Source organism: Salvelinus fontinalis, chromosome 11 (assembly GCF_029448725.1).
Source record: "Salvelinus fontinalis isolate EN_2023a chromosome 11, ASM2944872v1, whole genome shotgun sequence".
Classification (NCBI taxonomy): Eukaryota; Metazoa; Chordata; class Actinopteri; order Salmoniformes; family Salmonidae; genus Salvelinus; species Salvelinus fontinalis.
In genome coordinates, this window is record NC_074675.1 from 56,406,690 (window position 1) to 56,422,051 (window position 15,362).

The window sequence follows — 15,362 nt, forward strand, 5'->3', positions numbered from 1 at the left end:
AGTGTTGTGTTGGATGTATTTACAGGTCCAGACTGAACATTACTCATTCAGTGTTGTGTTGGATGTATTTACAGGTTCAGACTGAACATTACTCTCTCAGTGTTGTGTTGGATGGTATTTACAGGTCCAGACTGAACATTACTCTCTCAGTGTTGTGTTGGATGGTATTTACAGGTCCAGACTGAACATTACTCACTCAGTGTTGTGTTGGATGGTATTTACAGGTCCAGACTGAACATTACTCACTCAGTGTTGTGTTGGATGGTATTTACAGGTCCAGACTGAACATTACTCTCTCAGTGTTGTGTTGGATGGTATTTACAGGTTCAGACTGAACATTACTCACTCAGTGTTGTGTTGGATGGTATTTACAGGTTCAGACTGAACATTACTCACTCAGTGTTGTGTTGGATGTATTTACAGGTCCAGACTGAACATTACTCACTCAGTGTTGGATGTATTTACAGGTCCAGACTGAACATTACTCACTCAGTGTTGTGTTGGATGGTATTTACAGGTCCAGACTGAACATTACTCACTCAGTGTTGTGTTGGATGGTATTTACAGGTTCAGACTGAACATTACTCACTCAGTGTTGTGTTGGATGGTATTTACAGGTCCAGACTGAACATTACTCACTCAGTGTTGTGTTGGATGGTATTTACAGGTTCAGACTGAACATTACTCACTCAGTGTTGTGTTGGATGGTATTTACAGGTCCAGACTGAACATTACTCACTCAGTGTTGTGTTGGATGGTATTTACAGGTTCAGACTGAACATTACTCACTCAGTGTTGGATGTATTTACAGGTCCAGACTGAACATTACTCACTCAGTGTTGTGTTGGATGGTATTTACAGGTTCAGACTGAACATTACTCACTCAGTGTTGTGTTGGATGGTATTTACAGGTTCAGACTGAACATTACTCACTCAGTGTTGTGTTGGATGGTATTTACAGGTTCAGACTGAACATTACTCACTCAGTGTTGTGTTGGATGGTATTTCCAGGTCCAGACTGAACATTACTCACTCAGTGTTGGATGGTATTTCCAGGTCCAGACTGAACATTACTCACTCAGTGTTGTGTTGGATGGTATTTCCAGGTTCAGACTGAACATTACTCACTCAGTGTTGGATGTATTTACAGGTCCAGACTGAACATTACTCACTCAGTGTTGTGTTGGATGTATTTACAGGTCCAGACTGAACATTACTCACTCAGTGTTGTATTGGATGGTATTTACAGGTCCAGACTGAACATTACTCACTCAGTGTTGGATGGTATTTCCAGGTTCAGACTGAACATTACTCACTCAGTGTTGTGTTGGATGGTATTTACAGGTTCAGACTGAACATTACTCTCTCAGTGTTGTGTTGGATGTATTTCCAGGTTCAGACTGAACATTACTCACTCAGTGTTGTGTTGGATGTATTTACAGGTTCAGACTGAACATTACTCACTCAGTGTTGTGTTGGATGTATTTACAGGTCCAGACTGAACATTACTCATTCAGTGTTGGATGTATTTACAGGTCCAGACTGAACATTACTCACTCAGTGTTGGATGTATTTACAGGTCCAGACTGAACATTACTCACTCAGTGTTGGATGTATTTACAGGTCCAGACTGAACATTACTCATTCAGTGTTGTGTTGGATGTATTTACAGGTCCAGACTGAACATTACTCACTCAGTGTTGTGTTGGATGTATTTACAGGTCCAGACTGAACATTACTCATTCAGTGTTGGATGTATTTACAGGTCCAGACTGAACATTACTCACTCAGTGTTGGATGTATTTACAGGTCCAGACTGAACATTACTCATTCAGTGTTGTGTTGGATGGTATTTCCAGGTTCAGACTGAACATTACTCACTCAGTGTTGGATTTATTTACAGGTTCAGACTGAACATTACTCACTCAGTGTTGTGTTGGATGGTATTTACAGGTTCAGACTGAACATTACTCTCTCAGTGTTGGATGTATTTACAGGTCCAGACTGAACATTACTCACTCAGTGTTGTGTTGGATGGTATTTACAGGTTCAGACTGAACATTACTCACTCAGTGTTGTGTTGGATGTATTTACAGGTCCAGACTGAACATTACTCACTCAGTGTTGTGTTGGATGGTATTTCCAGGTCCAGACTGAACATTACTCACTCAGTGTTGGATGTATTTACAGGTCCAGACTGAACATTACTCACTCAGTGTTGTGTTGGATGTATTTACAGGTCCAGACTGAACATTACTCACTCAGTGTTGTGTTGGATGTATTTACAGGTCCAGACTGAACATTACTCACTCAGTGTTGTGTTGGATGGTATTTCCAGGTTCAGACTGAACATTACTCACTCAGTGTTGTGTTGGATGGTATTTACAGGTTCAGACTGAACATTACTCATTCAGTGTTGTGTTGGATGTATTTACAGGTCCAGACTGAACATTACTTACTCAGTGTTGGATGTATTTACAGGTCCAGACTGAACATTACTCACTCAGTGTTGTGTTGGATGGTATTTACAGGTCCAGACTGAACATTACTCACTCAGTGTTGTGTTGGATGTATTTACAGGTCCAGACTGAACATTACTCACTCAGTGTTGTGTTGGATGGTATTTACAGGTCCAGACTGAATATTACTCACTCAGTGTTTGTGTTGGATGGTATTTACAGGTTCAGACTGAACATTACTCACTCAGTGTTGTGTTGGATGTATTTACAGGTCCAGACTGAATATTACTCACTCAGTGTTTGTGTTGGATGGTATTTACAGGTCCAGACTGAACATTACTCACTCAGTGTTGTGTTGGATGTATTTACAGGTCCAGACTGAACATTACTCACTCAGTGTTGTGTTGGATGGTATTTCCAGGTTCAGACTGAACATTACTCACTCAGTGTTGTGTTGGATGGTATTTACAGGTTCAGACTGAACATTACTCATTCAGTGTTGTGTTGGATGGTATTTACAGGTCCAGACTGAACATTACTCACTCAGTGTTGTGTTGGATGGTATTTCCAGGTTCAGACTGAACATTACTCACTCAGTGTTTGTGTTGGATGGTATTTACAGGTTCAGACTGAACATTACTCTCTCAGTGTTGTGTTGGATGTATTTACAGGTTCAGACTGAACACTACTCACTCAGTGTTGGATGGTATTTACAGGTCCAGACTGAATATTACTCACTCAGTGTTTGTGTTGGATGGTATTTCCAGGTCCAGACTGAACATTACTCACTCAGTGTTGTGTTGGATGTATTTACAGGTCCAGACTGAACATTACTCATTCAGTGTTGTGTTGGATGTATTTACAGGTCCAGACTGAACATTACTCTCTCAGTGTTGTGTTGGATGGTATTTCCAGGTTCAGACTGAACATTACTCACTCAGTGTTGTATTGGATGGTATTTCCAGGTCCAGACTGAACATTACTCTCTCAGTGTTGTGTTGGATGGTATTTCCAGGTTCAGACTGAACATTACTCACTCAGTGTTTGTGTTGGATGGTATTTACAGGTTCAGACTGAACATTACTCACTCAGTGTTGTGTTGGATGTATTTACAGGTCCAGACTGAACATTACTCACTCAGTGTTGTGTTGGATGTATTTCCAGGTCCAGACTGAACATTACTCACTCAGTGTTGGATGTATTTACAGGTTCAGACTGAACATTACTCACTCAGTGTTGTGTTGGATGTATTTACAGGTTCAGAGTGAACATTACTCACTCAGTGTTGTGTTGGATGGTATTTACAGGTCCAGACTGAACATTACTCATTCAGTGTTGTGTTGGACGGTATTTACAGGTTCAGACTGAACATTACTCACTCAGTGTTGGATGTATTTACAGGTCCAGACTGAACATTACTCACTCAGTGTTGTGTTGGACGGTATTTACAGGTTCAGACTGAACATTACTCACTCAGTGTTGGATGGTATTTACAGGTTCAGACTGAACATTACTCACTCAGTGTTGGGTGGTATTTACAGGTTCAGACTGAACATTACTCACTCAGTGTTGTGTTGGATGGTATTTCCAGGTCCAGACTGAACATTACTCTCTCAGTGTTGGATGGTATTTACAGGTTCAGACTGAACATTACTCACTCAGTGTTGGATGTATTTACAGGTCCAGACTGAACATTACTCACTCAGTGTTGGATGGTATTTACAGGTTCAGACTGAACATTACTCTCTCAGTGTTGGATGGTATTTACAGGTCCAGACTGAACATTACTCACTCAGTGTTGTGTTGGATGGTATTTACAGGTTCAGACTGAACATTACTCACTCAGTGTTGGATGTATTTCCAGGTCCAGACTGAACATTACTCTCTCAGTGTTGGATGGTATTTACAGGTTCAGACTGAACATTACTCACTCAGTGTTGGATGTATTTACAGGTCCAGACTGAACATTACTCACTCAGTGTTGGATGGTATTTACAGGTCCAGACTGAACATTACTCACTCAGTGTTGGATGTATTTACAGGTCCAGACTGAACATTACTCACTCAGTGTTGGATGGTATTTACAGGTTCTGCTGTGTTTCTTCAGCAGGTTTTGGTTTGTTAGAAGTTTTAACTTGATAGTTCTTGGTAGTAAGAATCCAAATCAAGGTTTTAGGTCTGGAATTTTGATTTGGTTTGAAAGTTTTGATGTAGAGGGTAGTATCCTGTATAAGTCCTTGCGAATAAAAATCCAAGTTTATCTACATTTATCTAACTATAATTCTATTTTTTGCAGAACTCAGGAGCCCATGAGCTCATGAGCTCTCTCTCTCTCTCTCTCTCGCTCTCGCTCTCGCTCTCGCTCTCGCTCTCGCTCTGTCTCGCTCTCTCTCTCTCTCGCTCTCTCTCTCAATTCAATTCAATTCAAATCAATTTGCTTTATTGGCATGACGTAACAATGTACATATTGCCAAAGCAAGTGAAGTAGATAATATACAAAAGTGAAATTAACAATAAAAATGAACAGTAACCATTACCTCTCTCCCTTTTTCTCTCTCTGCCCCCTCCTCTCTCTTTCTCTCTCTCTGTCCCTATTCTCTTCTCTCTCTGTCCCTCTTCTCTCCTCTCCTCTCTCTCTCTCGCTCTGTCCCTCTTCTCTCCTCTCTCTCTCTCTCTGTCCCTCTTCTCTTCTCTCCTCTCTCTCTCTCTCTCTCTCGCTCTCTCTCTCTCTGTCCCTCTTCTCTCCCTCTCTCCTCTCTCCTCTCTCCCTCCCTCTCTGTCTCTCTCTGTCCCTCTTCTCTCCTCTCTCTCTCGCTCCTCTCTCTCTCTCTCTCTCTCTCTCTCAGGTCTAGTAGCCAGGTTGAGATATCCAGTAGGACAGAAGGATGGATTGGCCCCCTCCACAGCAGGCTTTAGCTACGGTGAGATTCTACTGTGCTCTGCTCTATTCTACTGTACTCTACACCAGTACTCTACTCTACTCCATTACTCTACTCTACTCCAGTACTCTACACCAGTACTCTACACCAGTACTCTACTCTACACCAGTACTCTACTCTACTCCAGTACTCTACTCTACACCAGTACTCTATACCAGTACTCTACTCTATACTCTACTCTACACCAGTACTCTACACTAGTACTCTACACTACACCAGTACTCTACTCTACACCAGTACTCTACTCTACACCAGTACTCTACTCTACACCAGTACTCTACTCTACACCAGTACTCTACTCTACACCAGTACTCTACACTAGTACTCTACACTACACCAGTACTCTACTCTACACCAGTACTCTACACCAGTACTCTACACCAGTACTCTACACCAGTACTCTACCCTACACCAGTACTCTACTCTACACCAGTACTCTACTCTACTCCAGTACTCTACACTAGTACTCTACTCTACACCAGTACTCTACTCTACACCAGTACTCTACACTAGTACTCTACACCAGTACTCTACACTAGTACTCTACACCAGTACTCTACTCTACACCAGTACTCTACTCTACACCAGTACTCTACACCAGTACTCTACTCTACACCAGTACTCTACACTAGTACTATACACCAGTACTCTACTCTACACCAGTACTCTACACTAGTACTCTACTCTACACCAGTACTCTACTCTACACCAGTACTCTACTCTACTCCAGTACTCTACTCTACACCAGTACTCTACTCTACACCAGTACTCTATACCAGTACTCTACTCTACACCAGTACTCTACTCTACACCAGTACTCTACACCAGTACTCTACACCAGTACTCTACTCTACACCAGTACTCTACTCTACTCCAGTACTCTACACCAGTACTCTACTCTACACCAGTACTCTACTCTACTCCAGTACTCTACTCTACACCAGTACTCTACTCTACTCCAGTACTCTACACCAGTACTCTACTCTACTCCAGTACTCTACACCAGTACTCTACTCTACACCAGTACTCTACTCCAGTACTCTACTCCACACCAGTACTCTACACCAGTACTCTACTCTAGTACTTTACTCTACACCAGTACTCTACTCTAGTACTCTACACCAGTACTCTACTCTAGTACTCTACTCTACACCAGTACTCTACTCTACACCAGTACTCTACTCTACACCAGTACTCTACACCAGTACTCTACACCAGTACTCTACTCTACACCAGTACTCTACTCTACACCAGTACTCTACTCTACACCAGTACTCTACACTAGTACTCTACACCAGTACTCTACTCTACACCAGTACTCTACTCCAGTACTCTACTCCAGTACTCTACTCTACTCCAGTACTCTACTCTACACCAGTACTCTACTCCAGTACTCTACTCTACTCCAGTACTCTACTCCAGTACTCTACTCCAGTACTCTACTCTACTCCAGTACTCTACACCAGTACTCTACTCTACACCAGTACTCTACACCAGTACTCTACTCCAGTACTCTACTCTACACCAGTACTCTACTTTACTCCAGTACTCTACTCTACTCCAGTACTCTACTCCAGTACTCTACACCAGTACTCTACTCTACACCAGTACTCTACTCTACTCCAGTACTCTACACTAGTACTCTACTCTACACCAGTACTCTACTCTACTCCAGTACTCTACACCAGTACTCTGCTCTACACCAGTACTCTACTTTACTCCAGTACTCTGCTCTACACCAGTACTCTACACCAGTACTCTACTCCAGTACTCTACACCAGTACTCTACTCTACACCAGTACTCTACTCCAGTACTCTACTCCAGTACTCTACTCTACTCCAGTACTCTACTCCAGTACTCTACTCTACTCCAGTACTCTACACCAGTACTCTACTCTACTCCAGTACTCTACACCAGTACTCTACTCTACACTAGTACTCTACTCTACTCCAGTACTCTACTCTACACCAGTACTCTACTCCAGTACTCTACTCTACACTAGTACTCTACTCTACTCTACTCCAGTACTCTACACCAGTACTCTACTCTACTCCAGTACTCTACACCAGTACTCTACTCTACTCCAGTACTCTACACCAGTACTCTACTCTACTCCAGTACTCTACACCAGTACTCTACTCTACTCCAGTACTCTACACCAGTACTCTACTCTACTTCAGTACTCTACACCAGTACTCTACTCTACTCCAGTACTCTACACCAGTACTCTACTCTACACCAGTACTCTACTTTACTCCAGTACTCTACTCTACTCCAGTACTCTACACCAGTACTCTACTCTACTCCAGTACTCTACACCAGTACTCTGCTCTACACCAGTACTCTACTTTACTCCAGTACTCTGCTCTACACCAGTACTCTACACCAGTACTCTACTCCAGTACTCTACACCAGTACTCTACTCTACACCAGTACTCTACTCCAGTACTCTACTCCAGTACTCTACTCTACTCCAGTACTCTACTCCAGTACTCTACTCTACTCCAGTACTCTACACCAGTACTCTACTCTACTCCAGTACTCTACACCAGTACTCTACTCTACACTAGTACTCTACTCTACTCCAGTACTCTACTCTACACCAGTACTCTACTCCAGTACTCTACTCTACACTAGTACTCTACTCTACTCCAGTACTCTACTCTACTCCAGTACTCTACACCAGTACTCTACTCTACTCCAGTACTCTACACCAGTACTCTACTCTACTCCAGTACTCTACACCAGTACTCTACTCTACTCCAGTACTCTACACCAGTACTCTACTCTACTCCAGTACTCTACACCAGTACTCTACTCTACTCCAGTACTCTACACCAGTACTCTACTCTACTCCAGTACTCTACACCAGTACTCTACTCTACTCCAGTACTCTACACCAGTACTCTACTCTACTCCAGTACTATACACCAGTACTCTACTCTACACCAGTATTCTACTCCAGTACTCTACTCTACTCCATACAGAGAAGTGGGAGATCAACCCTGTTGAGCTGACCTTCATGAAGGAGCTGGGCAGCGGTCAGTTTGGGGTGGTGCGGCTGGGGAAATGGAGAGCTCAACACAAGGTAGCCATCAAGGCTATCAGAGAGGGAGCCATGTACGAAGAGGACTTCCTAGAGGAAGCCAGGGTTATGATGTGAGTAGAATACATCACACACGGGACTTCCTAGAGGAAGCCAAGGTTATGATGTGACTAGAATACATCACAGGACTTCCTAGAGGAAGCCAAGGTTATGATGTGAGTAGAATACATCACAGGACTTCCTAGAGGAAGCCAAGGTTATGATGTGAGTAGAATACATCACAGGACTTCCTAGAGGAAGCCAAGGTTATGATGTGAGTAGAATACATCACAGGACTTCCTAGAGGAAGCCAAGGTTATGATGTGAGTAGAATACATCACAGGACTTCCTAGAGGAAGCCAAGGTTATGATGTGACTAGAATACATCACACACGGGACTTCCTAGAGGAAGCCAAGGTTATGATGTGACTAGAATACATCACAGGACTTCCTAGAGGAAGCCAAGGTTATGATGTGAGTAGAATACATCACACACAGGACTTCCTAGAGGAAGCCAAGGTTATGATGTGACTAGAATACATCACAGGACTTCCTAGAGGAAGCCAAGGTTATGATGTGAGTAGAATACATCACAGGACTTCCTAGAGGAAGCCAAGGTTATGATGTGAGTAGAATACATCACAGGACTTCCTAGAGGAAGCCAAGGTTATGATGTGAGTAGAATACATCACAGGACTTCCTAGAGGAAGCCAAGGTTATGATGTGACTAGAATACATCACACACGGGACTTCCTAGAGGAAGCCAAGGTTATGATGTGAGTAGAATACATCACAGGACTTCCTAGAGGAAGCCAAGGTTATGATGTGAGTAGAATACATCACACACAGTAGAATACATCACACACAGGACTTCCTAGAGGAAGCCAAGGTTATGATGTGCGTAGAATACATCACACACAGGACTTCCTAGAGGAAGCCAAGGTTATGATGTGCGTAGAATACATCCCACACAGGACTTCCTAGAGGAAGCCAAGGTTATGATGTGACTAGAATACATCACAGGACTTCCTAGAGGAAGCCAAGGTTATGATGTGCGTAGAATACATCACACACGGGACTTCACAGAGGAATCCTGCACACATTGATAGACGGATTGGATGTACAGATGACCCACAATGTTACCGTGTGTGCGTGTGTGTGTGTGTGTGTGTGTGGCAGGCGTCTCTCCCATCCTAAACTGGTGCAGCTATATGGAGTGTGTACCCATCAGAAACCCATCTACATTGTGTCAGAGTTCATGGAACTGGGATGTCTGCTCAATTACATCAGGTAAGAAAAGGCCAAAAACGTTGATAGGTCAAAAATACGTTGCATGAAGCTTACTTCATTTTTCAATATTTCACGATAGCATCAGAGTATGTTATGTGAGTGGAGCGAGGAGGGGGAGCGAGGAGGGGGAGCGAGGTTAGGGGGAGCGAGGTTGGGGGAGCGAGGTTAGGGAGCGAGGTTAGGGAGCGAGGAGGGGGGCGAGGTTAGGGAGCGAGGAGGGGGGCGAGGTTAGGGAGCGAGGAGGGGGGCGAGGTTGGGGAGCAAGATTAGGGAGCGAGGAGGGGGGCGAGGTTAGGGAGCGAGGAGGGGGAGCGAGGAGAGGGAGCGAGGAGGGGAGCGAGGTTAGGGAGCGAGGTTAGGGAGCGAGGAGGGGGGGCGAGGAGGGGGAGCGAGGTTAGGGAGCGAGGAGGGGGAGCGAGGTTAGGGAGCGAGGTTGGGAGCGAGGAGGGGGGCGAGGAGGGGGGCGAGGAGGGGGAGCGAGGTTAGGGAGCGAGGAGGGGGGCGAGGAGGGGGAGCGAGGTTAGGGAGCAAGGAGGGGGGCGAGGAGGGGGAGCGAGGAGGGGGGCGAGGAGGGGGAGCGAGGTTAGGGAGCGAGGAGGGGGGCGAGGAGGGGGAGCGAGGTTAGGGAGCAAGGAGGGGGGCGAGGAGGGGGAGCGAGGAGGGGGAGCGAGGAGGGGGGCGAGGAGGGGGAGCGAGGTTAGGGAGCGAGGAGGGGGGCGAGGAGGGGGAGCGAGGTTAGGGAGCGAGGTTAGGGAGCGAGGTTGGGAGCGAGGTTGGGGGAGCGAGGTTGGGTAGCGAGGAGGGGAGCGAGGTTAGGGAGCGAGGTTGGGGGAGCGAGGTTAGGGAGCGAGGTTAGGGAGCGAGGTTGGGGGAGCGAGGAGAGGAGGGAGGTTGGGGGAGGGAGGTTGGGGGAGTGAGGAGGGGAGGGAGGTTGGGGGAGTGAGGAGGGGAGGGAGGTTGGGGGAGTGAGGAGGGGAGGGAGGTTGGGGGAGCGAGGAGGGGAGGGAGGAGGGGAGGGAGGTTGGGGGAGTGAGGAGGGGAGGGAGGTTGGGGAGCGAGGAGGGGAGCGAGGTTAGGGAGCGAGGTTAGGGAGGGGAGCGAGGTTAGGGAGGGGAGCGAGGTTAGGGAGGGGAGCGAGGTGGAGAGCGAGGTTGGGGGAGCGAGGTTGGGGGAGCGAGGTGAGGGGAGCGAGGTTGGGGTGCGAGATTGGGGAGCGAGGAAGGGGGGAGGTTGGGAAGCGAGGTTGGGGGAGCGAGGTTGGGGAGCGAGGTTAGGGGAGCGAGGTTGGAGAGCGAGTAGGGGAGCGAGGTTGGGGAGCGAGGAGGGGGAGCGAGGTTAGGGAGCGAGATTGGGGGAGCGAGGTTAGGGGAGCGAGGTTGGGGGAGCGAGGTTGGGGGAGCGGGGAGGGGAGCGAGGTTAGGGGAGCGAGATTGGGGGAGCGAGGTTAGGGGAGCGAGATTGGGGGAGCGAGGTTAGGGGAGCGAGGTTGGGGGAGCGAGGTTGGGGGAGCGAGATTGGGGGAGCGAGGAGGGGAGCGAGGTTAGGGGAGCGAGATTGGGGGAGCGAGGAGGGGAGCGAGATTGGGGGAGCGAGGTTAGGGGAGCGAGATTGGGGGAGCGAGGTTAGGGGAGCGAGGTTAGGGGAGCGAGATTGGGGGAGCGAGGAGGGGAGCGAGGTTGGGGGAGCGAGGTTGGGGGAGCGAGGTTGGGGGAGCGAGGGGGGGAGCGAGGTTGGGGGAGCGAGGAGGGGGAGCGAGGTTAGGGAGCGAGATTGGGGGAGCGAGGTTAGGGGAGCGAGGTTGGGGGAGCGAGGTTGGGGGAGCGGGGAGGGGAGCGAGGTTAGGGGAGCGAGATTGGGGGAGCGAGGTTAGGGGAGCGAGATTGGGGGAGCGAGGTTAGGGGAGCGAGGTTGGGGGAGCGAGGTTGGGGGAGCGAGATTGGGGGAGCGAGGAGGGGAGCGAGGTTAGGGGAGCGAGATTGGGGGAGCGAGGAGGGGAGCGAGATTGGGGGAGCGAGGTTAGGGGAGCGAGATTGGGGGAGCGAGGTTAGGGGAGCGAGGTTAGGGGAGCGAGATTGGGGGAGCGAGGAGGGGAGCGAGGTTGGGGGAGCGAGGTTGGGGGAGCGAGGAGGGGAGCGAGGTTGGGGGAGCGAGGAGGGGAGCCAGGTTGGGGAGCGAGATTGGGGGTGCGAGGTTAGGGGAGCGAGGTTAGGGGAGCGAGGTTAGGGGAGCGAGGAGGGGAGCGAGGTTGGGGGAGCGAGGTTGGGGGAGCGAGGAGGGGAGCGAGGTTGGGGGAGCGAGGTTAGGGGAGCGAGGTTGAGGAGCGAGGTTAGGGGAGCGAGATTGGGGGAGCGAGGAGGGGAGCGAGGTTGGGGAGCGAGGTTGGGGGAGCGAGGAGGGGAGCGAGGTTGGGGGAGTGAGGAGGGGAGCGAGATTGGGGGAGCGAGGTTAGGGGAGCGAGGAGGGGAGCGAGGTTGGGGGAGCGAGGAGGGGAGCGAGGTTGGGGAGCGAGATTAGGGGAGCGAGGTGAGGGGAGCGAGGTGAGGGGAGCGAGGAGGGGAGCGAGGTTAGGGGAGCGAGGTTGGGGGAGCGAGGTGAGGGGAGCGAGGAGGGGAGCGAGGTTGGGGGAGCGAGGTTAGGGGAGCGAGGTTAGGGGAGCGAGGAGGGGAGCGAGGTTGGGGGAGCGAGGTTGGGGGAGCGAGGAGGGGAGCGAGGTTGGGGAGCGAGGTTAGGGGAGCGAGGTTGGGGGAGCGAGGTTGGGGGAGCGAGGTTGGGGGAGCGAGGTTGGGGAGCGAGGTTAGGGGAGCGAGGTTGGGGGAGCGAGGTTGGGGGAGCGAGGTTGGGGAGCGAGGTTAGGGGACCCTCTTCCTGGAGATCTACCGTCCTGTAGGTTTTCAGTCCAACCTTAACCTAACATCCCTCCAAGTTGAGGGTTGGGCATACATACATATGTTTCGGCTTAACAGCCTCCTTCAGGTCATAGGTTCTAATATTTTTGGGGTTAATTTACTTCAGGCAGCGTCGAGACACCTTCAGCCCGGGGTCCTTACTGAGTATCTGTCAGGACGTCTCAGAGGGGATGGAACACCTGGAGGCAAACGGCTTCATACATAGAGACCTGGTGAGTCTGTCAACCAGTAGGGAGAGACCTGGTGAGTATGTCATCCAATAGGGAGAGACCTGGTGCGTATCAGCCAATAGGAGAAACCTGGTGAGTCTGTCATCCAATAGGGAGAGACCTGGTGCATTTCAGCCAATAGGAGAAACCTGGTGAGTCTGTCAACCAATATGGTTACAGATTACGGACACCTAGCCAATGCGCAGAGACTGGGGGAGTATATCAACCAATAGGGAGAGTCTTTACTGAGACCTGGTGAGTCTATCAACCAATAAGATCATATAATACAGACACCTAGCAAATAGGGAGAGACTTTTGTGGGTCAACCAGCTAATAGGGGCAGACTTAGTGGATCAACAAGCCAATAGGGAGTGTCATGACTCTCCTGTGAGGATCCAAAAGATCAGGTTAGAGTGGATCAGCTCTACAGAGCTCTCTCTCTCCCGCAGCGGGGGACAGGGATGGAGTGGGGGTTTTATGACGTCGATCGTAAACCCTAGGCAGCAGACGATTCCTTTTGGGTGATCGGAATGTCTTTGTGTCTTAGGAAGAGTTTACGGCCCAAAACTACAACATCAAACCACTGACACTGGGACAATATATTGCAACATCTGAATATCGGGACTGATGAGAGATGGAATATGAAAAATCGAATGTCTATTTTGTGATGTCATTAAAAGTTGCATGAAGATGTTATAAGGAAAACATTGTAGAGTTTTCATACGGTGTGTATATAATGTTTACACACTTTTACGTGTGGAAAATATCCAGGATAAAGAGAATGTTTTTGTGACGACAAGATTGTGATTTTAGTTCTCTTAACGAGATCATAGTAAATTGTGATACCTTGCCTCGTAACTATCCACGCCCCCCCAGGGAACCCAGAGAGCGTGTCAGCCTGACGTTAACACCGCCTTTTTTACCCTGGGCTAAGATAGTCGCGACCCCGAAAACGCAACACGAGGTTGAAGAAGACAAAATAACCTCTTAACAATGCTACGGTTGCTACGGCTATATATTTTCATAAAGAAACTGCTAAACAGCAATCACTAACTCAGAGAGGCTGCTGCCTACATAGACTCACTAGTCACTTTAAACAATGCCACATTAATAAGGTTTACATATCTTACATTACTCATCTCATATGTATATACTGTATCTTATACCATCTATTGCATCTTGCCTATGCCGCTCGGTCATCGCTCATCCATGTATGTAAACTCAGCAAAAAAAGAAATGTCCCTTTTTCAGGACCCTGTTTTTCAAAGATAATTTGTAAAAATCCAAATAACTTCACAGATCTTCATTGTAAAGGGTTTAAACACGGTTTCCCATGCTTGTTCAATGAACCATAAACAATTAATGAACATGCACCTGTGGAACGGTCGTTAAGACACTAACAGCTTACAGACGGTAGGCAATTAAGGTCACAGTTATGAAAACTTAGGACACTAAAGAGGCCTTTCTACTGACTCTGAAAAACACCAAAAGAAAGATGCCCAGGGTCCTTGATCATATGTGTGAACGTGCCTTAGGCATGTTGCAAGGAGGCATGAGGACTGCAGATGTGGCCAATAAATTGCAATGTCCGTACTGTGAGACGCCTAAGACAGCGCTACAGGGAGACAGGACGGACAGCTAATCGTCCTCACAGTGGCAGACCACGTGTAACAACACCTGCACAGGATCGGTACATCCAAACATCACACCTGCGGGACAGGTACAGGATGGCATCAACAACTGCCCGAGTTACACCAGGAACGCACAATCCCTCCATCAGTGCTCAGACTGTCCACAACAGGCTGAGAGAGGCTGGACTGAGGGCTTGTAGGCCTGTTGTAAGGCAGGTCCTCACCAGACATCACCGGCAACAACGTCGCCTATGGGCACAAACCCACCGTCGCTGGACCAGACAGGACCGGCAAAAAGTGCTCTCCACTGACGAGTTGCGGTTTTGTCTCACCAGGGGTGATGGTCGGATTCACGTTTATCGTCAAAGTAATGAGCGTTACACCGAGGCCTGTACTCTGGAGCGGGAGGGTCCGTCATGGTCTGGGGCGGTGTGTCACAGCATCATCGGACTGAGCTTGTTGTCATTGCAGGCAATCTCAACGCTGTGCGTTACAGGGAAGACATCCTCCTTCCTCATGTGGTACCCTTCCTGCAGTCTCATCCGGACATGACCCTCCAGCATGACAATGCCACCATCCATACTGCTCGTTCTGTGCGTGATTTCCTGCAAGACAGGAACGTCAGTGTTCTGCCAAGGCCAGCGAAGAGCCCGGATCTCAATCCCATTGAGCAAGTCTGGGACCTGTTGGATCGGAGGGTGAGGGCTAGGGCCATTCCCCCCAGAAATGTCCTGGAACTTGCAGGTGCCTTGGTGGAAGAGTGGGGTAACATCTCACAGCAAGAACTGGCAAATCTGGTGCAGTCCATGAGGAGGAGATGCACTGCAGTACTTAAAACCTGT

At 48.3% G+C, this 15,362-nt stretch overlaps 1 protein-coding gene across 1 annotated transcript in view; it reads left to right on the forward strand.

Annotated features, from left to right (window-relative positions):
- The window catches only part of LOC129865991 (tyrosine-protein kinase Tec-like), a 90,341-nt gene that overhangs the window by 64,540 nt on the left and 10,439 nt on the right, over positions 1 to 15,362 (forward strand). The window contains exons 12-15 of the mRNA XM_055939122.1: positions 5,306 to 5,380; positions 8,387 to 8,558; positions 9,664 to 9,774; positions 12,787 to 12,892. Coding sequence (XP_055795097.1) covers positions 5,306 to 5,380; positions 8,387 to 8,558; positions 9,664 to 9,774; positions 12,787 to 12,892 — 464 coding nt within the window. The remainder of the gene's footprint in view (positions 1 to 5,305; positions 5,381 to 8,386; positions 8,559 to 9,663; positions 9,775 to 12,786; positions 12,893 to 15,362) is intronic.